The 21,076-nt window shown below is 38.7% G+C and overlaps 2 protein-coding genes across 6 annotated transcripts in view; one reads left to right on the forward strand and one right to left on the reverse strand.

Annotated features, from left to right (window-relative positions):
- Positions 1-10,629, reverse strand: part of usp28 (ubiquitin specific peptidase 28) — a 24,665-nt gene extending 14,036 nt beyond the window's left edge. For 2 of the 4 annotated variants that reach the window (XM_019363708.2, XM_019363707.2), the window contains exons 1-8: positions 10,459-10,629; positions 9,683-9,748; positions 7,790-7,867; positions 6,282-6,402; positions 5,533-5,620; positions 4,607-4,769; positions 1,032-1,118; positions 786-923 (exon numbers count right to left, since the gene is read on the reverse strand). In XM_019363708.2, coding sequence (XP_019219253.1) covers positions 786-923; positions 1,032-1,118; positions 4,607-4,769; positions 5,533-5,620; positions 6,282-6,402; positions 7,790-7,867; positions 9,683-9,748; positions 10,459-10,518 — 801 coding nt within the window. In that variant the 5' untranslated portion in view covers positions 10,519-10,629. The remainder of the gene's footprint in view (positions 1-785; positions 924-1,031; positions 1,119-4,606; positions 4,770-5,532; positions 5,621-6,281; positions 6,403-7,789; positions 7,868-9,682; positions 9,749-10,458) is intronic. The other 2 variants (XM_019363710.2, XM_019363709.2) reach the window with 2 other exon arrangements.
- Positions 10,600-20,955, forward strand: htr3b (5-hydroxytryptamine (serotonin) receptor 3B). 2 transcript variants are annotated; one of them, XM_005458461.3, is made up of 10 exons: positions 10,600-10,730; positions 11,348-11,438; positions 12,107-12,270; positions 12,461-12,505; positions 12,646-12,755; positions 13,497-13,666; positions 15,298-15,455; positions 18,259-18,469; positions 19,054-19,263; positions 19,670-20,955. In XM_005458461.3, the coding sequence occupies exons 1-10, from the start codon at positions 10,671-10,673 to the stop codon at positions 19,933-19,935; spliced, it is 1,485 nt and encodes a 494-aa protein (XP_005458518.1). In that variant the 5' UTR covers positions 10,600-10,670; the 3' UTR covers positions 19,936-20,955. The 2 variants fall into 2 exon arrangements, with proteins under 2 accessions (XP_005458518.1, XP_003453774.1); XM_003453726.4 differs by having other exon boundaries at positions 10,630-10,730; positions 11,401-11,438.
- Positions 20,956-21,076: the final 121 nt, after the last annotated feature.

Here is a 21,076-nt window from a genome sequence, read left to right on the forward strand (position 1 = left end):
TTGGTTGTAACTAGTTGTGAAGTTATTTGAGTTTTGCTTTCCTATCAGCTTGAAGCAGTCCTCCTGAAATCACCCAGAGATCAGCCCCTTTCTTTAATGCCTGCTCTTCTCACTTAAGCAGTCTTGTTGCTGCTCTCCCTGCAGACTTTGCAAATATGCAGGGAGAAGGACTGGAAGGTCCCAGTCTAAAATTCATAATTATTGCAGATGAAGTAACAAACCTCTTTTGACTAAAGTGGCCCAGACAGAACTGGGCTAAGAGCAGGTCAGGGGAAACACGCCCTGCATGTAAATTTAATGGATTCAGTGCGAAACCTAAATAATGATGCCTGCCGTCTGCTGATTCTATTACAATGGACACTAAAAAAAAAAAAAAAAAAGTTTGTGGGCAGACTTGCTCTGGAAAATTATGGCTGGTTTCTGTCATGGTGGTTTAGAAAAGTTAAAACATTATAAATCCTTCAAAGACACAAATAAAATATTCAGTTGGAAAATAGATAAAATAAAGAAAATGAGTCTGAGAAGGACAGCAGCAGAAAAATAGAGAGACCATTAAAGCCCACATGTCCCTATAGTTAATGAGAAACAATGAGGCAGTGGCTACAAATTTCAGAGAAACCAGAAGTCTGAAGTGCCCTGCAGAAAAGGTGCTGACAGATGTGCTCTGGTTTGGTCTGTATCTGAGACAGGAGCACCTCAGCTTTATCAGCAAGTCAGAGAGTATTAAAAGCAGGTGCGGAGTTAGGTTGTTCCTTAAAAAGACAAATACTGTACATATGTTGTACCTGTTGGGCCTCATTGGTCCTGAAGGCATCACGCAATAACTCCACTGCAGCAGAAGGATCCACAAACCTGCGGGTAGAGCCCACCATGAGGGCAAACAGGCAGCGCAGCTCCTGCATGAAGGCTATGTTCCTCTTGTCCTGTTAACATAAACTCAAAAACTTCATCACCCTTACATCACAGCGGCAAAGTAAGAAGAGTTATGTGTTATCCTGTTCTGTATATAGTGGTGACAGTAGCTTACTTACTGAATGGCTTTTACACTTCTCCAGTATTTTCTCAGACAGATGGTAGTTGAGAACCAGTCTCCTGAACACAGGCAGGTGGAAGAGTGACTGTAACAAGACAGCAAAACAAGGCACATTAATCCAGCCATCCACTGAAGGTTGGATGTGGGAGATTACCAGATGGCCGATCATCGCTACGGCAGAACATTTATTGTAACTTGGTTGTGGAGAAAATGTGGACATATGTTTACAAATATGTTGCTTGATTAACAAAGAACAATGCTAATGTTCTGCCACTGACATTTAGCTTACTGTTTGGAAATTTGCATGCGAGTGTTAAATAGATCAAGTATTCACACAGCAAACAACCATCACAATAAGTGAAAGGTGAGGCGAATGACATCAGTTCTATTTTTTTAATGCAATGTTCTGCAGGCAAAGAATAGTTGCTTGGGAATGGCTTCATGAATACATGAGGCACAGGCAGCGACCAAGCATCCGAACTTCCAAAGCATCAACTGCAAAAACCACAAAGAGCAACCAAAGTCCCGTATCCATGCCACAACGGGTCAGAGATATTTTGGTGGTTAAATAATTAGGTGGAAGGTTTTGAGGCTGATCTGCATATGTATACTGTGGTGTAGTTTCACCTGGATTCACCTGGACACCTGGGAAAAACAGGCTAAGGGTCTAGCCAACATCCTCTGTTTTTTGTTATTCTTTTTTCTTCACATACAGTGTTGCGAAAAAGTACCTGCTCCCTTCCTAATCTCTTATTTGTGGACATTTTTCACACTTACATGTTTCAGATCATGAAAAAAAAACTAGACAAAGATAACCTGAGCAAATATAAAATACAGTTTTAAATGATGAGTATATTTATTAAGGGAAAAAAGCTAACCAACCCTATGTGAAAAAGTAACTGCCCACTACAGCTAATAACTGCTTGTGCCACCCTTGGCAACAAGAACTGTAATCAAGTGTTTGTGATAACTGGCAATGAGTCTTTCATATCACTGTGGAGGAATTTTGGCCCACTCTTCTTTCCAGAATTGCTTTAATTCAGCTACATTGGAGGGTTTTTGAGGATGAACAGCCTGTTTAACCCTATAAAGCCTGAACCCTGAAATTATTGCCAGAAAATTACAATTTTTTGAAAAAGAAATGTTTGCTGAATCTTCTGACAATTTTTACAAAAAAATAATAATAAAAGACACATAAATTGGCTACATCACGTATTTTTTGGGTGCAATTTATTACTTAAAAATGTATTGTGCTATTTATTTAGGTTTTTTCGGAGGGAAAAACGTTACATTGATGATGTAAAATAGGGGTGGGGGAAACTCCAGGCCACAAGGGCCGCTGTGCTGCAGGTTTTAGATATCACCCTGGGTCAACACACCTGAATCAAATCACTAGTTCATTACCATCTGAAACATGTAAGTGTGACAAATATGCAAAAAAACTAAGAAGTCAGCAAGTCGGAAAATAAGGTTTTATAACAGTATATGTCAATAGCTTAATATTTTTACAGCCAGGAACAAACCCCATATCAATTTGTCATAAGATACCTGTGTTTCTCAGGATAAACTAAATGCATTAATACTAATCTTATGTGTCATGTGCAGGGCTGATGGGAGCTTATAAGCACTTCTGAGTATCAAGATATGCATTTACATTTCAGAGGGAAATTCAATTACGGTTTATCTCAGTTTTACTGCAATTTAGTCCACAAAGGATAATTGAGGAAATATGAGCTGACAACTGAGTCACGTGGACACTCAGCCTCAATCTGATAGCACAAAAATTTTCTAGGGGAGACGACGAGTCAAGCTCTGTTGAATCTACAACAGCTCAGTTGTAAAACATAGCAGTGACCCTGGTAAAATAAACAGACAAAAAAAAAGGTATGATCTGAACACCATTTGTATTCTAACAACACTGCCTTATTTTCCCCATTTCAATTTCCAGATAAAAGCCCGTCATATGCGGGTGGGACTTCTTAACGGATATGGAAGCATATCTGAGTTTAACAGAGAGAAACAATCACAGTCTCTTCTGTTTACTTTATACTCAGGCTGCCACCGCTCACTCCGTCCTCGCTCGCTATTTAATTATCAACATAGCCGGTGTATCTCAGTTAGGGTTCTGGTTTCTGCCGAGCTACCCGATAGGCCTGGAAAAGTTAAGTTAGCTGGAATGGACTTATAATAGAATTAAGATTCAGATTAATACTGTATGCTCAAGCTCACCGGGAAGATGTTTAACTTTATTAGCATGATAGAGGGTTGATGAAAAGGTGAGATAGACGTGAGATTCTTGTGTAGCTGAACAGGTTGTGCTTTCGCTTTAAAAAGATGTCTGTACTGTACATTTTAACCCACTGTGGTCAAATTTTACCATGGAAAAACTAGGTGACGGATATTGCTGAAAGCAAAACAGACATGTGGTGATTGACACTGGATCAAGAGAAGTTAGAAATCTTTGAAAGGAAACTCCAAGTCTATAAATGTTTGTTGAACTAAGTGCGAGAGCTATTTAGGTCTTGGGAGCAACAGAGGCGAGACTCTGTTAGAACAGGTGGAGATCGGTGATGAGTTTCATGCAACAGAATACATGCTAGGTGTCGCTATGTTTTCTGAATACGAATTTGAATACTTTGGTGGTCAAGTGTGATATGGGTCTAACATCGACATGTGTTATATATACACTACATTAAAAATACCACACTAATTTATGTTAACAGTGGGTATCAGGGTTATTACAGTCAACTAAAATTAAACTTAAAACTGTTTACTGCTTAAGCTATTACAGCTTGGCTGATGAGGCTTTGATGGACTTGTTTTTGAGACGATGGATGTTTACAAGATTGTGAGTCAGCTGCTTTCAAAAACAGTTGTGTTTTTATTGTAATACCTGAACTGATTTTCCTAAATCTTGCCTCTGACATATGCCCTTTATACAATGATAATTATAAAGACTGAAACTCAAATTGCTTTCAACCAAAAATGAACCAAGAAAATCAATTTAGGAAACTAAATGAAACAACTTAAAACAAAAAGTCAAAAAAAAAATTAAAACACTTGTGACTAATACTAACCCTCAACCTCCTAATTCCTCCTCGAATTGGTGGTAAATATCTGTAATAAGTAAACAGATTCTCTATTATGTTTTGCATAATTGTTCTTCCATATTTTTTAAACTTGTCTTAAATACTTAAATTTTAAGATTTATTTTACATGGAATTTTAAGTAAGTCTGTTACAGACAAGTCAATTACAGTATAACATCCATTTGCTTAAACTCACATGGATCTCATTCTATATCAACATATTCAGGACGTTTATGGCATTACAATGTCATGTGTTCCTATTTGATCATATTTATGATTGAGTTTTTTTTTCCATTCTAAATAAATTACACTATTTTACAGTCAATAATAGATTTTAGCAACATTTAGATTTTTTAGTATCTCTCTGTGAAGCATGATAGTGGTTATATTTATGGACATTTGTTGTTATTAATCTGACCTCTGTAACCAAAATGCTCCTTTTTCATCTTATTATTTGTTAGGTGAAAAAAGCTCCTTGTCCTCACCTGGATGACAGCACTGAACCAGCAGGTGTTTCCTACATTACGAATACCCACAGGCCAGTCGTCCTGACGGATCCACTCTGCAGGGCTACACATTTCACTCTGGGCTTCACATCTCTTCCTCTTTATTCTCGCAGCATTCTCCTCTGCACTGGCTTCCAGAGCCCTGCACAACATCAGTTTACCACTTTAAAATGGTTTATCTGACAGCGCTATTGAACACAGGTTAACTCATTCCCATTGTTTTGGGTTAGGGTTAGTATAATGTAACCTCTATACTGGAAGCAACTCCAGGTTCAGTGTTAAAACTGCAGCTCCCAAGCTGCACACAGTTTACCCAAGTGTCCTTGGGTAAACTGTGTGGGGAACTGCTGGTCCAAAACCAACATAACTACCCATTTTCAGTGTAAACTGAAACACTGCATGGGATGAAACGTTAAGAAAACTGAGGTTCCCCAAAGACATGGAGCTAAATCATCTTAGAGCCATCTATGATTGTATAAATGAAATCTCTTCTTCATCAAAAGTCAATGAATCACCATTACGATAATTAGCTAAGGTCTTTGATAGATGGTTATCATCTGAAAGAAATTTCATTTCAATCCATCCAGCATGGCTAGAGAGAAAGTGTAGCCAGACACTTAAAAGTTCTTTGCTATTTTATCTATGTTTGATGTCAGATTAACTGCTAGACCACACTGTTTTGTGTGTGAACTGTCAGCTGTCAGCAGTGACCTTTGCTGAGAGTTTTGACTGTGTAACGCTTACACAGCCAAGATATTAGTTGTGGCATCCATGGCCATTCAGTAGCCTGAGAGGAAAAACACTCATGCTACTAACATTTTAATTTTCATAGTTCTCTCTATTGAAATTAAAAAGTGAACTAAACCAAAAACAAGTGTTGTATCAAATGAAAAGTTGTCCTTTACCTATGAAATTCTCGCTCCTCTTCCTGGGCTTTGTGGGACTCCTGCAGGCTGAGTTCTATGGCGGTCTGCAGTTCATCTTTAGGAAGCCCTGAACAAAAAAAACCACAAGAGCGTTACAACAGAGATCCTATAATTCAAGTTAAAATGGGTTAATGTAAAAATCACACTGAGCACTCATAATAAAATTTTGTTTCTTCTATGTGACTCTGCCTTCACGCAAACATTGTTTTCTAACTAAACTAAATGGATGACCCATAACATTGCTCAGATATTCTCATGTTAGCTTACTTAAAATCCCCAAACAGACGGCTATGTATGGCAATACTTTAAATGTATATTAAAATATGTGTAAGTTCACCTTGAAAAAAAATGCTTGACACATTCTTTTTACATTTTACTTGTGTTTGAATTTCCCTAATGCCACACATAAGTCAATCAATTTTGGCAAATCTGCAGTAGCTAGTTTTGGCTGCCCCCTTGCCACAAGGGGTCACCACATGTTTGATTTGGCAGAGTTTTACTCTGGATGCCCTTCTTGACGCCACCCCAAAGGAGATTTGTGTCTCCGGCTGGACTCAAACCAACAGCCTTTTGCTGGCCAACTGAACGCATTTACTGCTCTCTTCTCTTCTCTTTTAGTGTCTCATAGTAAAGCTTTCTTTATATTCATCCATAAAGCTCAGTTTGCATTTGTGCTGGAAGTGTTACTTCTGCTATCAGCCTTGTGTGAATGTGCATTCTCAGGGTACCTTTCTGGCCCTCCCAGGCCTCTCCAGATGTCCCTGACTCCTGTGGTTCTCCAGGGTCCTGAAGCTCTGCGGTCTGGGTTGTCAGCAGTCCAACAGCATGTCCAATGTCCCCCTGACTGACCTTGAGGAGAGAGAAGAAGGAATATATAAAAGAACAAATATTGAGGATTTTATCTGTGACTGCAACATCTAATAATACATCACAAGAATAAATCAACACATTTTAAAGACACACAAATCAAAATATAAATACATGGCCATATCCAGTCGATTGTGCTTTAAACAACAATTTTAGACTTTTATGACTCAACGAATACATAACCCTGCTGCTGTCTGCAATTGGTTACACGATGCCTGTGAAAGTTAACCAGTGTGTTTAATGTACTGTTTGTTTAACTGTTACTTTTATGATGTTCCAATTCATTCAATCTTTTAATGGGGTTTTCATATGCAGCTGTATTTAAACATTGTAAGCTTGAAGTAGAGTGCTGGAGTGAAAAAATGGGACCCTATGGGGTCTTTAACATAATTTACACTTCAAAGACTCTTTAGCTGGCTAATAGTGCGGGAATGGATTGCTACAGTATAACATTTTTAGATTCATGTTCTTCATGGTATTAAATCTTGCTATAAAACATCTCTTACCTTTTAAACTGTCTAATATATTTCTCCAGCTAAAAGCAGAACTCTCACCATTACTCAGATTACCATTTGGATTTCTTTACAAATAACTATTAGAACCTGTAGCATGGCTTCGGGATGTTTGTTAGCTTATCTGTTTGTCAGCAGGATTACTCATAAAGTTATGGATGGAGATGCATTTACCAGACGTAGCATAACTTAGAAATGTTTCACATTTTTAGGGAATCTGGATCTTAATCTAGGAATGTTTGTAAGGATACTTTACCATTGTGAGATGTGGACAAATAATCAATTAAAAAATACACACACTATACAGTCTCTGATTAGTCTTTACTCTATGTATTTCATTTCTTTCTCAAAAATCATTTTAAATATAAACAATTTCCTGAATGTCTGGAATAAATCGTGTCCATTTAGTACCTTTAATAATGTCATCATTTTTACAATAGCCCATAACACGTTTCAAATATTGTGGCAACAGGGAGAGAGAAGCTTGATGAGTGGAAGAAAAAGTGTAAACCTTTCCTTCCATGAAATGTAGGTTCAGGTTAGCATGACCTAAACCCCTTCGTTAGTCGACTATACAGACAATCATATTAAAATGTAGTGAAACAGCAGATACTTGTTGAGGATGGTCTGCTGACCAGGCTAAATAAGATATAGTATTAGCTCTATCAGTTTGTGGTTCATGGTGTTTTAAATGGCCTACAAGCTTTTTAATCACATTAAAACTACAAATCTCTCTGCCATGGGAATCCCGTGAATGTTGTCCTACTGTCTGAAAGTCATAGTGTCAAACAACTGTAGTACCCAAAACATGTGATGCTGCAGATTCTAAAAGCTGATGCTAAGTTGTTGGGCCTTACATTCAGGGCTCTGTAGAGGATCTGTTGGTCCTGGATGCCAGTGATCTCCCTCAGCTGGCTGATCAGCATTTCACTCTGCTGAGAGAACGAAAACACCAGGCAGACTTTAGATCTTTCTATCACCATTACACACAATTTCCTGTATCAGATCTATACATTAGAGGAAGTGATGGGCTGGCATTTCATTTCCATTTGGGCAGAGAAAATGGACATAACTGTAGCACAAGTAGGCGATCCACTGGAAGTATTATTGGCCTTGAAGTTACAACTGTTACAAAATAAATATCACAACAGTAACGATGGCAACAATAAGTCCTCCATTTAGATTGGCTCAATAATCCTCGCTTTCACTATGCAAGTCTGTCCTCCATCAAGAATGAAATATGTTGTAAAGAATATGCCACCAACAAAATAAATGAATAGTGCTTTTGTTCTCACCAAAAGCTATTGGTAGTTTTCTCTGATAGCTGAAATGGCACTCAAAGAAAGAAAAATGTGAAAAATTGACTTTCAAAAGAAAAAAAAGAGCCCTGTTGTCAGAAGAGGCAAAAAGATGATTTATCCAAAGGAATTCAAAAGTAAAACACCAGTCAACTTCCTTATGAGCATTCCCTCAGCAGAGAAAACACCAGGATTTCAGAGGGGCTCTCACAATCATTCGGCTGGCATTACTTCTGCCAGAAAGTGATGTCTGGTCTATATGTCACCAGTACTGAGGGTACACAGCCTAAGAAAGTCACTTGTGGTAACCAAAAGATGTCAAGGTTAGTGTGTCATCCCACTTACAGTCCTCCTTGCCTCATGTACATGGAGTGGAACAAACTGAGGACCACATAAGTGCATGGCTCATGTGTGGCTCATCTCTATTCTGTGACTTACATAGGCAGTTTGTTGAGTAGGAACAGTTAAACAAAAAATTAAATTACATTTCCAATGAGTAGAACTGAAACATAGTTGGGAGAAGGTTTGGAATAGCTAGTGATATTAAGGGCAGTAATTGATGGGTGAGTTCCACAACAACAAAATGGATCAATTGATCAAAATGTTAGATCAGACACTGACAAAAAGCCAGGAGATGTAGATGAAGATGTCAAAGATCGACAGCTTTAAAAATAAATACATTAGAGGGAGAGTTCAGGTTGAGCAGTTTGGAGACAAAGTGAGAAAGCCAAGGCTGGGATGGCTTGGACAAGTGCAGAGGAAGAATAGTGGATATACTGGGTAAAGGATGTTGAGGATAGAGCTGCCAGGCAGGTGGAAAAGACGAAGACCACAGAGAAGATTAATGGATGTATTGAAAGAGGACATGCAGACTGGCTGGACAGAAGAGGATGCAAGGGAGATAATGAGATGGAGGGAAATGATCCACTGAGATTCCTAAAGGGAGCACCTGAATAAAGTGTCTGAACCTTAGCGATTTGCTGGGATGTCAGTCTGTGTATCTGCCTTCTCTGTTTAGTTTTAAGCAGACCAGTGAATCAGGGACACTGGCCAATCAGGGGCACTTTCAGGTACCCTTCCTCCAACTAGATCCCCCTCTCTTAGCCAGCGGGCTTTGCATGGTCAGTCTCCCACCACCACATTATTTGTTCCACACATGGACAGGCAAACACAAGTGTTCCCAGGCAGTCATATACTTTGACCTCACAGACACATGAAGTTTTAAAAAAGAAATAACACGAGTTTACTGAGTTAGAGGCTCTATATAAAGCCTGCAACCCTGACACCAGGTGCACATGTCATGGTATCTTTCTCTTACACACACAAAGGAAGCCAGGAGCAGGCTGACCAGACTTATATGGAGTCCAGGGGCTATCTGAGACCCTCTTGGTTAGCCTCTATTTTCAGCTACTGACATGGATAGCACAAGCTTCTGTTTATCATTCCACTCACCATGCCACCAGGCGTGGTGAGAGGGCAGTAGTGGGTCTGTCTCTTTCTGTCTTTCAAACACACCTCCTGTGTCAATACCAAACCAAAAAGTGTAATAAACGTTTAGATTTCTATTGCATTTAATTAACACCACATCATAAATAATTAGAGGAAAGCCCTCCCTTAAGTATAACATCACTAAGCTCCACACACTGTCTTAGAATAACTACAAAAGCCTATTGAAAGAGCAGTCGGTTGGATTAATAGTTACTGAGCCAAATAACGGTTTAAATGTAAATGTTACGTAGTTTACGTTTAACTAGTGGGAATTATTAATAAAATATGTATTCTTATACAAGAAACTCTGCATAATTAAAGTGTTATTATTTTATTTGTTGGATATGATTAATATATTTCCTGGAAAATTTTGACCAGGAGTCACTAAACGAGCAAAAAAATTAGAAGTTCAATCTAACAAGGCTCAGTTAAGTAGTCACATCGGGTTAAAAAGCCATGTCAGAAGTTTGATTTAAAAATAAAAATAGAAAGTGTATTATGCCTGCCGATTTCAAAAACATTATTTTTTAAAATTTGAAAACGTTTTAAAATGTATTTTTATTTTGGGTTACATTAAAGAATATCAGAGGAAACTTTAAAATCGCAGATTTTTGAACACACACTGGCCTCCGGGGGCTGTGCCCACACAACAGAGGGGTTAGTGTTAAGGTTAGCTCTTCAGGAGTCACAAACATGCCACTTATTGTGTTAATAGCAGCTCCATCATCCTGAGCTCTCACCGAGTTGGTTGAGTTTTCTCCATTTTCAGACTGATCGGCTCTCATTGCAGACGAAAACATGAATTCCTTCTGATTTTTCCCCCCCAAATGCTTCCAGCACTGCCTCCGACTCAAACCAGCTCCATCTGTCAGGCACGAGAGCGACAGGCCAGCTGCGCGCGCTCACCTATCCAGACACGCGCGTGCCTTGGAGCGATCGCTAATTACAGTCAATGGTCGCTAACTTAAAACCCGCGCGCACCCGTTACGTGATTGTCGGGACGTTTCCTCAGGTAAAGAAATACTTCCAGAGTCTATGGCAGATTTATTGTCCATCGTTAATGGCTTTGCAGCAATTATGTAGCTAGTTTACAATACGGTGACTTCCGCCTCTCTTACAGAAAAAAACAACAAAACAATTTCCTCGTCTCTAAGAGCCTTATTGTTGTTTTTGTAATTGCATTACTGCTTTTCTTACTAGAAACTCAATGTGATTGCAATATAAATAATATGCATTTATATCCATGGTATTACAGTCACGGCAATCTGTAATGTGAAATATTTTTATGCCTTGCATTTTATGGCTTTATTTTCCACTCTCTGGTTCGCAGACACGTACAATTACCCATCAGTCCATACTTTAGTTCTTCTGTTAGATGCTTCCAGCACTTTTACAACACAGACTTAAGTGTTTAGAATCATCCGAAGCTGTAAACTGGCACTAAAAACACCTCCAGGGAGCTTTCTCTCTGGGGTGTTTCTATCATATGTATCACCTTACCCGGGTAGTGGAAAATCAATGACAACCAAAAAAATGTCTGCTCTACCCTGTTCATTGCTCCTCCCCTGCTGTCAGGATTGCTGCTGTTGAACTTATTTGATGAAACTGTGGATATTTCTACGTTAACAGGGCAATCATTTTGGGTATGACTCTTGGATAACACCCGTAATCTTGGTTTTTAGCTTGATGTCTCTCATTTGGCTGATGCTGCTGTTCTCAGGTAAGATGCTCTTTTTGTAATTGAATGAAAGGTCCACACGAATTCATTTAGATGCTGCGTCTTTGTGGCATTTCACGTCAGAATGAAGCAGCTGTCACATGTCCTGATTTTTTATATTGTTTTAATTTTGTGAGCCATTGCTTTGCTTATTGTATTTGGTCAACAATACCAGACACATTCAGATGTAACGCTAAATGCAGTGATAAAGAAAAGGTCACCTTGGCTGATGGTTATTATAAAGCATCCTCTTAACATTGTGTTTAAATCCATAAAAATTTATTTTAAAAATGTGGATTTCCTTACATTATTCTCATTGCTTTACATTAAAGTGGCAAAATGAAGGGAATGCAGAACAATGAATTCCTCATGCACCTCTCTGCCGTTTTGCAAGACTTAATAAGTGATCCAGGAAATTCAAAAGGGACTTTTTGATACCCCCAGCTTACCACAAACTTAATTACCCCATTCTTTTTGTGTTGTGTAAATTCAAGTAGGCAACAGATATTGAGTTTAGGCATGATATGATATGATATCTTTTTTTAGTAATCCACTGATGTAATAGTTTAAGCCTTAGATTTTCCTCTGCACAATTGGACAGCAGTACACTGTCTTAGCCTTTGTGTCCTGTCAGCTGTTTGTCTAAGTGGTACTCTTTCTTTAACTTTTAGCCCATCTGGCTGAATGTGTGCCAGAGAAGCCAAAGAGGTCAGCTCTGAACCAGCTGACCAGGACCCTGCTGAGGAACTACGACTGCGGCGTTCGACCTGTTCACAATTGGACCACTCCTACTACTGTCTACATAGACCTGACACTACGGTCTGTCCTTGATGTGGTATGTCAGCTTTGAATGCTTTCTGCTGTGTTTGTACTGCTCCTAACGTTTGTGATATTGCATTTTACTCAGTGTCATTTTTCATGCATTTCTTTGTCATTTACAAAGAAACTCAAACAGTAACCTTGGAAGAGTTAATATATAAGAAAAGTTTTAGAAATTGTGTTGAAACTCATTTTCTTTTCTTCAGGATGGAAAGACTCAGAGCATCACTACAAGTATTTGGTACAGACAGGTAAATAGCCTTTTTGTGCTTCCTTTTTGTTTCTTGTTACACAAGTTAAGAAAAAAGGCATTTTTCAGTGTAATAAAATATATATCTTTATAGATAAAAGAGCTTTTTAGTTTAGCTGAAAAATCCTTTGCTCTTTTCAGGTCTGGACAGATGAGTTCCTGGTTTGGGATCCAGACGAGTTTGAGGGTATCAAAGAGATCTCGCTGTCATCTGAAGCTATCTGGATACCTGATGTTATCATTAGTGAATTGTAAGAAAGTGTCTGCACAAACTTTTTTCTCGTGTTCAGTGCAGTGTCCTTCAATTTTACCTAAGTCTCAAACATGATTACGTTTCTTAGATTTTAGAAACATACCACGGAATCCTACTGATCTGATTGTTTTGTATTGTATTAAAGCAATAATACATAAATTGAGAAGATGGTTTACTTTTGGATACTTGCCTGTATCCTCGACTGCCTTGACTGAATGCTAATGTAATACTGCGGCTTTACAAGGGCCATGTCCGATGGTGCTTCACCGGAGAATACAAGATCAGAGACATGCTTCCTGTGATTACAAAAAATATATGGAAAGTCAAAGTCAAAACACCATGCAGTGCATTAAAATATTCTGATATCTTTTAACATGGCAACATTTTTTTTATTTAGTTGAAAACTGTTAGGAAACTACCTCTTCCTGGTAATGGCTATTGTCATGTTTCTGTATTAGAAATTGTATTTTGGCATCCCAGAGGTAATCATGAAATAATCAGAATCAGAATACTTTATTAATGCCAGAGTAAATTATGTACGTCTCAATCTTAGTAAATCTCAGTAACTCTAATCAAAATTAGGTTAGAATTCATGTTAAACATGAGCACTTCTTAGGTGCCGGTTTAGCATGTCCCCATTTATGGGACATGGTGCAGGAAACAGCCACAAAAAGGTGAGCCCGTTCTTGATGTTCATATCTCACCTGTTCTCCCCTCTTTCTCCTCATATCCGTTCCAGTGTGGACGAAGGGAAGTCCCCTCCGATCCCCTACGTTTATGTCAACTCTTCTGGCTCAGTAAAGAACAAACGGCCCATCCAGGCAGTGCTAGCTTGCACTCTCGAGATGTACGCCTTTCCGTTTGACAAGCAGAATTGCAGCCTCACCTTCCGAAGTTTGTTGCACTCAGGTCTGTAAACTCATCCTATGTTTACAGCAGGAGAGTACAGTTTTCATACCTGTGGTGGAGACTTTCAACAGCTTTAAGTAGAGAAATTCAGTCAGAATTACTTCACTTGCTGTATCTGCCTAATCTAAAAAACAACAGTGTTTTTATTGTTTTTTATTGTGCAAGAGAAGGCAGGATGTGACGAGATATATGAGTGTGTGTAGGTGTGTGTGTGTTGTGTGTTTTAGGGGCTGCTGTGTGGAAGTATCGGGCTCTATTCAGTCCAAAAGCCTATGTTAGTGAGGGAGGGAGACAAAGAAATAAAATAATAATAAAAATAAAGAAATTAGAAAATTAGGAGCACCTATGGTGATTCAATAGGTTGAAGCTGATTAGATCAACAGTGTTTTTATTTAGTGTCACATAAATTGAACTTTTGTTTTTTATAATTTCAGAATCAGAAAACTTTAATTATGTGGTCACAGTTGCTTGAAGAAAGTAAGAACAGTAACTAAGTAAAATAAATTAAATGTTACAATATATTACAAAGTTAGGAAATCTAACAAAAAGTTCTAATGAATTCATCCCAGTTTACATCTGTTACTAGAATCATAGATATCTATTGCTGCATAAAGTTCAACAAAACATACTTAAATTGTCTTATTCTTTTAATTCAAATCAATTCAATTTAATTTTATTTATATAGCATCAAATCACAACAACAGTCGCCTCAAGGCGCTTTATATTGTAAGGTAGACCCTACAATAATACATACAGAGAGAAAAACCCAACAATCATATGACCCCCTATGAGCAAGCACTTTGGCGACAGTGGGAAGGAAAAACTCCCTTTTAACAGGAAGAAACCTCCGGCAGAACCAGGCTCAGGGAGGGGCGGGGCCATCTGCTGCGACCGGTTGGGGTGAGAGAAGGAAGACGGGAGGAACGACATGCTGTGGACGAGAGCCACAGCATGTCTTTCTTCTCTTACTGACTTCTGGTCTCAACAATCTTGAGGGTGGTTCCCATTTAATACCAAGATGGACACTGCTAATTTACCTTAGACCATCATGCATCCTATCCTGAAATTTCAAATCCTTATAAATTGAAATGTCATATCTCATTAGCCACTATCACCGTAATCTCTCCCCAAAGCCTGAAGACCTGGCCCACTAAAGGCTAAAGACTATGGTGATCCACTAAAGCAGTAAACAGTCAAACTGTAGAAGCTGTGCAGCTAATGTTTTTGTAATTTCAGCTGGTGTTTTTTCATATGCCTTTGCAACCATCAGTTATCATTGCCTTGTAAATGACATAGCTTCAGTCCTGTGATAAAAACTGAACCATCTCTTGGACAACTGATGAAAGTCATCAACTGATAAAGACAGTGAGTGAAATGCTGAGCTTATTTTATTTCGTATTTGCAGTGTTTATCATGCCATTCAGCTGTAGAGTTTGCCACAGCTGACAGATGACATGCACCTTGCTTAAAAATCTGTGGATAGTAGAAGGAAAACTGAATAATTTGAAATTGATTTGTCCGCCACTGTGAGACAAAGGTGACAACACAGTACAAGGAGATAGCAGATACACACTACGCTCATTGTTGTTTCTTCTGCCATCTTTTATTCTTCATTATCTCTCCCTCTGCAGTGCAAGAAATAAACTTGGCCCTTTTGAGGAATGAAAACACCACTGCTAATGATAGAAAGCAGTTCATGAATGATGGAGAATGGGAACTGCTGTCCATTCCTTCACGCTACCGGCTGAGTCAACAAAACGAAACTGAATATGCCTACATCCAATTTAACGTACGTGACTTATCGTACTTAGTGTGCATTCATCACATTTACTGTTATTGTGAGTAATTTAAATGAAACTGGTTATCTTATAAATCTAACAGCAATCAAATACTAATATTTCTGGTGTCTAATAGATTATTATTTCAGAGGCGTAATCGCTCCGTAACAAGTGAGAGAGTAACTGTGCCGTGATGGCTCTGATTGCTAGTCGATGGTGAGCTTTAAACTGTAGTTCTCTGCGGGTTACACCCCGAAGCGTTGCGGTGGAATTGTAAAGTGTAAAGCAATTGGCTGCGACCTTCATGGATTGAGCTAGAGAGCTAATGCCAAATGATGAGGCTGAGGCTGTTTCTGGCAAGTAAAGAGACAGATAGAGAGAGAGAAGCTGATAGACAGGGGAGGGTGAGCAACCATAATGAGACTGTCTCAGTGGCTGCCTGATCAATGGACTTCTTGTTAGCGGGGAGCAAAATGGCCCCATAGCCCATTGCAGGTGGAGAGCAGGGAGGGCTGCTAGTTATCCAGCTCAAAGAGCCAAGGGTTTTTTTTGTAATGGAGCATTTCATGGCTCACTGGGATATTGTTACACTGTGACAGTGTTGTTGTGTGCAATAGATATTTTATATAAAAACGTCTGACTTCTGAGAAAATGTTGCTTTTCACAAGCTGGAGAAAGTAACAGAGCAACATTCAGCTGCTATTAATAACCCAAATACTTGGACATGAACAAACAAATCTACACACATTCAGAATCGACATCTATAGCCTGAGAAGAGCTGATTCTCTATTCATCGAAATGAAAAGTCATAGTGAAATCCAAACATATTCATTCCAGTTTGGAAGTAAAAAAAAGGCATTAAAGCATTCATAGTGATGTCTATTCATGCCTTGGAACACAAACTTATTTAACAGTAGGCCACTTGATGTCACTGCACACTGTTATATTGTTGTTACATAAATAATAATGGCTATGGCTCTTTTTATCTCTCGTTGATGACTGGGGTCCATTTCATGAATTTGGCAATTGGGGTCAACTACTTTCACACTAATTTTGTCACTTTTAACTGATCTGAAGAAATGAAAACCTTGAATCCTATGACCGAATATGGGAAAGGACTGTCAGAACTTGCAAATTTATATTTAATTTGCGAGTGATGATAAGTTGGGATGCCAGCAATTTTTGCAATCTGTACCAGAGTAGTGCTCATAAATCACTTTGTGAAGCAGGCTGTAGCTTGACAAATTGAGACCAGCTGAGTAATAGACGTGTTTGTAGACAGCTGATATTCTGCAGAGAACGATGGAAAATGACTTTGAGAGAGAGTGTCCTAGATGTGATGAATAAGACACTCCTGTGATTACATATCATATGTGTTGTGAATGCTAACAAAGTTTAACGAGTGCAGTGTAAACAGAAGTTACTTCAGGGACTCACTCTCTCAGAGAGAGTAATGAAAGGCTCCCTCACAGCAGCAGCTAGTGAAACATCAGTTAGCTGGTAATTATTATCAGGCATGGTTTCAACTTGTTATGAAGGGAAACTTTCTAACAGGATTATGTTTAGTTTTTCATTAATCACCATCACGGCAGCTCAGACACATGAACACACTAGAGAGGAATTTACTGGAGGTTTTTCAGGGTGTTTGGTTATCAAAAATCAGACATAATTGAATTTTAGATTATTACTAGTACTCAACACACAAGTTAACTCGTGTTATCACACAGGAGCCAACAGGCAGCGGTGGTTAGGACTGTTACCACACAGCAAGAAGTCCCTGGGTTAAAATCCACCATCTGGCTGGGGTCTTTCTGTGTGGAGTCTGCATGTTCTCCCCATGACTGTGTGGGTTCTTACCGGGTACCCTGGCTTCCTCCCACAGTCCAAAGACATGCAGTCAGTGGGGTTAGACAATTTAGGTGATTCTAAATGAATGGTTGCCTGTCTGCATTAACCCTGCAACAAACTGGTGACCTGTCCAGTGTGTACCCTGCCTCTTGCCCGATGGCAGCTGGGATACGCTCCAACACAGAATAAATGAAAGAAAATGGATGGAGTGACAGTGAAAATATGTTCAAGATTAATGAAGTTTATTGTCATATACACCACAAAATACAAGTGGTTATGCAGAGCAATGAAATTCTTACTTTGCAGGTTCCCTTCACACATCTAAATACAAATAACTAAAATAAAGAGTAAACTTAACCCTGAGCAAAGAAAATAGCACTGAAAATAATAATAAAGTAAAACAAGTGCAGCTTATGTGTAGGTGTAGTCAGAATTTAAAGTGCAAGTAGTTGCAACACTGTCACAGTGTAATATATGCAGAGTATGCAATATTAAAATTTTTTATATTGTATGAAGTTGTGTTACGTTGTATATAAATGCACAAAATGGCAAATTTACAGGTGAAAGATCATTACAGTTCAACAATTAGTCATTGATTCAGTAGCCTGATGGCCTGTGGATAGAAACTGTTTTTTTTTTTTTAGTCTGGTTGTCCTCTCTGTTACAGCTGATAATGTGTTTTGTAGATTATACAGAATAATAAGGACATTTATTTTGTGCTGCTGCTTTTCTGTGTCCTAAGTAAAATGTCCCTCAGTTCCATTCAGGTGGGTTTGGAGGCAGAAATATCAGAGATAAGTGTTTCATGCACACAGCTGTTTGTTTGGAGAGATAAACAAATATTCCATGGTTATATTTAAAAGTGACTCTGAAATTAGGTGTGTGAACTGTCAAGACTTGCGGATATTATTTCTGTCTGTCTTCTGTCCTTCTTACCTCAGCTCACCGGCCTCATCTTTTATTCAGGTGTTGATTCGCCGGCGCCCCCTGCTGTACGTGGTAGGACTCCTCATCCCGAGCATCTTCCTCATGTTGGTAGATGTGATGAGCTTCTACCTGCCTCTGAACAGCGGTACACGCATCACCTTTAAGATCAGCATACTGCTCGGCTACACCGTCTTCAGAGTCAACATGACAGATGAACTGCCTGTTACTGCTGTCAGGACTTCACTCATTGGTGGGATTTTAAAGACACACATATGTAGAGCAAACAACCTATATCCTGTTTTTTTATTCTGTAACTGAAGACAGAAAGGTTAATGTAAAATAAATTCCAATGTGCACTGTCTGCAAAACATTAATTTGTAGAATGACAATAGTATGTCTAGTAGTACTGGGGGAATACAAGAGGAAAAACAAGTGGAGCCTAATTGAAGAAGCAGAAACTGAAATACCTTAATTAAATTATGAAGCTCTGAGTGCTCCCCACATTTAATTTTACACACAGTAATTTATCTGGGGAGGCTGCAAACCTGCTCTGCCTTAAATAGAGTGCTCCATGAAAAACCTATAAAGAGTAAGGGTAATGTTAAACCATAGAAAAGATCACTCTTAGACTAAATACCCCAAGACTGGCAGTGTGGCACAATATGAAGGCAGTTTGAGGTAGAATCAGACTGTGAGCATGGAAATAGGTGTCTGGGCAATCAGTAAAGCTTTATTGTAAATATCGGTTATAGTTTGGCTTTTATGTAACTAGACGCTATTGTAAGTGTTTCTATATTCTCCACCCAGTTTCTGAACTATGCAATCTCCATTTAGGGGTATTCTTTGTGGTGTGCATGGCCCTGCTGATGCTCAGTCTGATCAAGTCTATACTGGTTGTGAAGCTGCTTCACTACAGTGAGAAGGAGGTCAAGGAAATGTCAGTGTCTGCCTGCCTGTTGGACAAGTACGGCTCAGCTGGTCATGTCTTTACTGAGAGTGCTTTAACTTCCATCAAAACCCTCGACCACATAAACCCGTCTGGAGGTAAACTTTAAGACTCGTTTTCCCAAATGTGCTATTGGCAGCGGATATAAGAGTACATTTTTTTATTTTTTTTACTTTGCTTCAGCAAAATTGAAAACAACATCATGAGTCATGGGAGGAAAAACACTTAAACGGGAGCCAAGGCACATCTTATCTGTGGGAAAATTTAAGCTCTAAAAATAGAAATAGAAATACACACTGTGCCAAAGCGTATGGAAACTCTTTTTGAAAGTAGGACAAAAATGCATTAGCGGAATAGTTGAGGGTGGAATAGCAGCAGGGTGGCACAGTGGGCCAAGTCAATGGGGCTATTGTACAGGATATAAAGCTAGTAAAGGATATAAACTGTCTCCTACTCCATAAATGTATATTCATTACTTACATTGTAATGTTTTTTTTTTCTTAGACTATGAGCTTGAAAACTCACTGGATGAGGATCTGCTGTCCCTGAATGAGATCCAGGATACTCCCACTGGGCTGGAGGGGCTCCTCCGAGAGCTGGTTTCCCTCCGTCTAGCTTTTTCCCAGGAGGACAGCGAGTCTTCAGCTCAGAGCGAATGGCTGGCCCTCTGCTCTAAGCTCGACTGCTTCCTGTTTCGCCTTTATCTGCTGGTTCTGGGCTTGTATGCTGGAACGCTACTGCTGCTCTGGGTCAACTGGAGCTTTGCTTGACTTGACTGCACATTTAAAAACAGTCCTTGCCTATGTCCACTGTACTTGCAGAGATAAATACTGCGCTGTTGCTGTGTATAGAATAAACTTGATTTAAATAAAAATATAGGCTACTTCAAGAAGTGCTCATATATATTTAACCTAAGAAACACTGATTACAATAAACTTTATTTGCATATCACTGTTGTTGACACAGTGCTTTAAAATGATGATTATATGTTGCAATGTGGCTGTTTTTTTTTTTTTGACTGTTTTTAGTTTTAATCACAGTTTTGGATCTTTGGAGTCTAAGAACAGGATGTGGTCAAAACAACAGTTTATTCAGATTATATAAATTATTAAAAAAAACTATGTTTATTACTGACAGATTGAGTAATGCCTTTTAAATAGCCAGTACAAATATTTGGCAAAACTGCAAAAAGTACACTTGAAGTCTTCTGGAGCAATAGCTACTCTTTAAATATGCTGCTCGCGTAACCGCCACCGCTCTAGCCATCGTAGCACTGTATCATCATTCTGACAAAGACATTATTGTATCGGCTCTGTTATTATGTTTCCCGGCAGTGAAGATTTACTCAGAGATACTGTACAATAAAGTAGCTCTCAGGAGAAAATTCTCACTTCCAGTGTGATGCTATGATATTGTATTCATACTTTAATCTCCATCCTACTGCCACAAAATGGATCAGTGAAAACCTTTCAGAGCTCAGCTGCTGTGTCTCTATTCCCTGGTGGTTTCCTAATAGTCCTAATAAGAATATCAAATGTGCACAGAAAACTTGCCAGTGTAACGATCAATATTAATGTAGTTTTGACGGTATCAGCAACCTCTTTTTTCCAGTATATCTGGTTACACGATGTTATGCAACACATCTGAAAATAAATCTTTCATCATTGCTTTGTTAGTGTCTCTGTGAGGCTTCCAGTGGCTGTTTAAGATGTCTGCATTCGCTTTGTTTTGGATATAAATGTAATCTGTAGATGTTTGTGTCTGTTTTTTTTTTTAAATAAAAATAATAACCACAAAAAGAATGTGATTATTTTGCAAAGATAAAACATGACAGAAGAAGCAACGAAAGCTTTTGTGAGGCAAAGGAACGATGGATCCTGCCTTTCTGAAATACACATGATTACAGACTTA

The sequence above is a fragment of the Oreochromis niloticus genome, linkage group LG10 (genome assembly GCF_001858045.2).
Source record: "Oreochromis niloticus isolate F11D_XX linkage group LG10, O_niloticus_UMD_NMBU, whole genome shotgun sequence".
NCBI classification, from domain to species: domain Eukaryota; kingdom Metazoa; phylum Chordata; class Actinopteri; order Cichliformes; family Cichlidae; genus Oreochromis; species Oreochromis niloticus.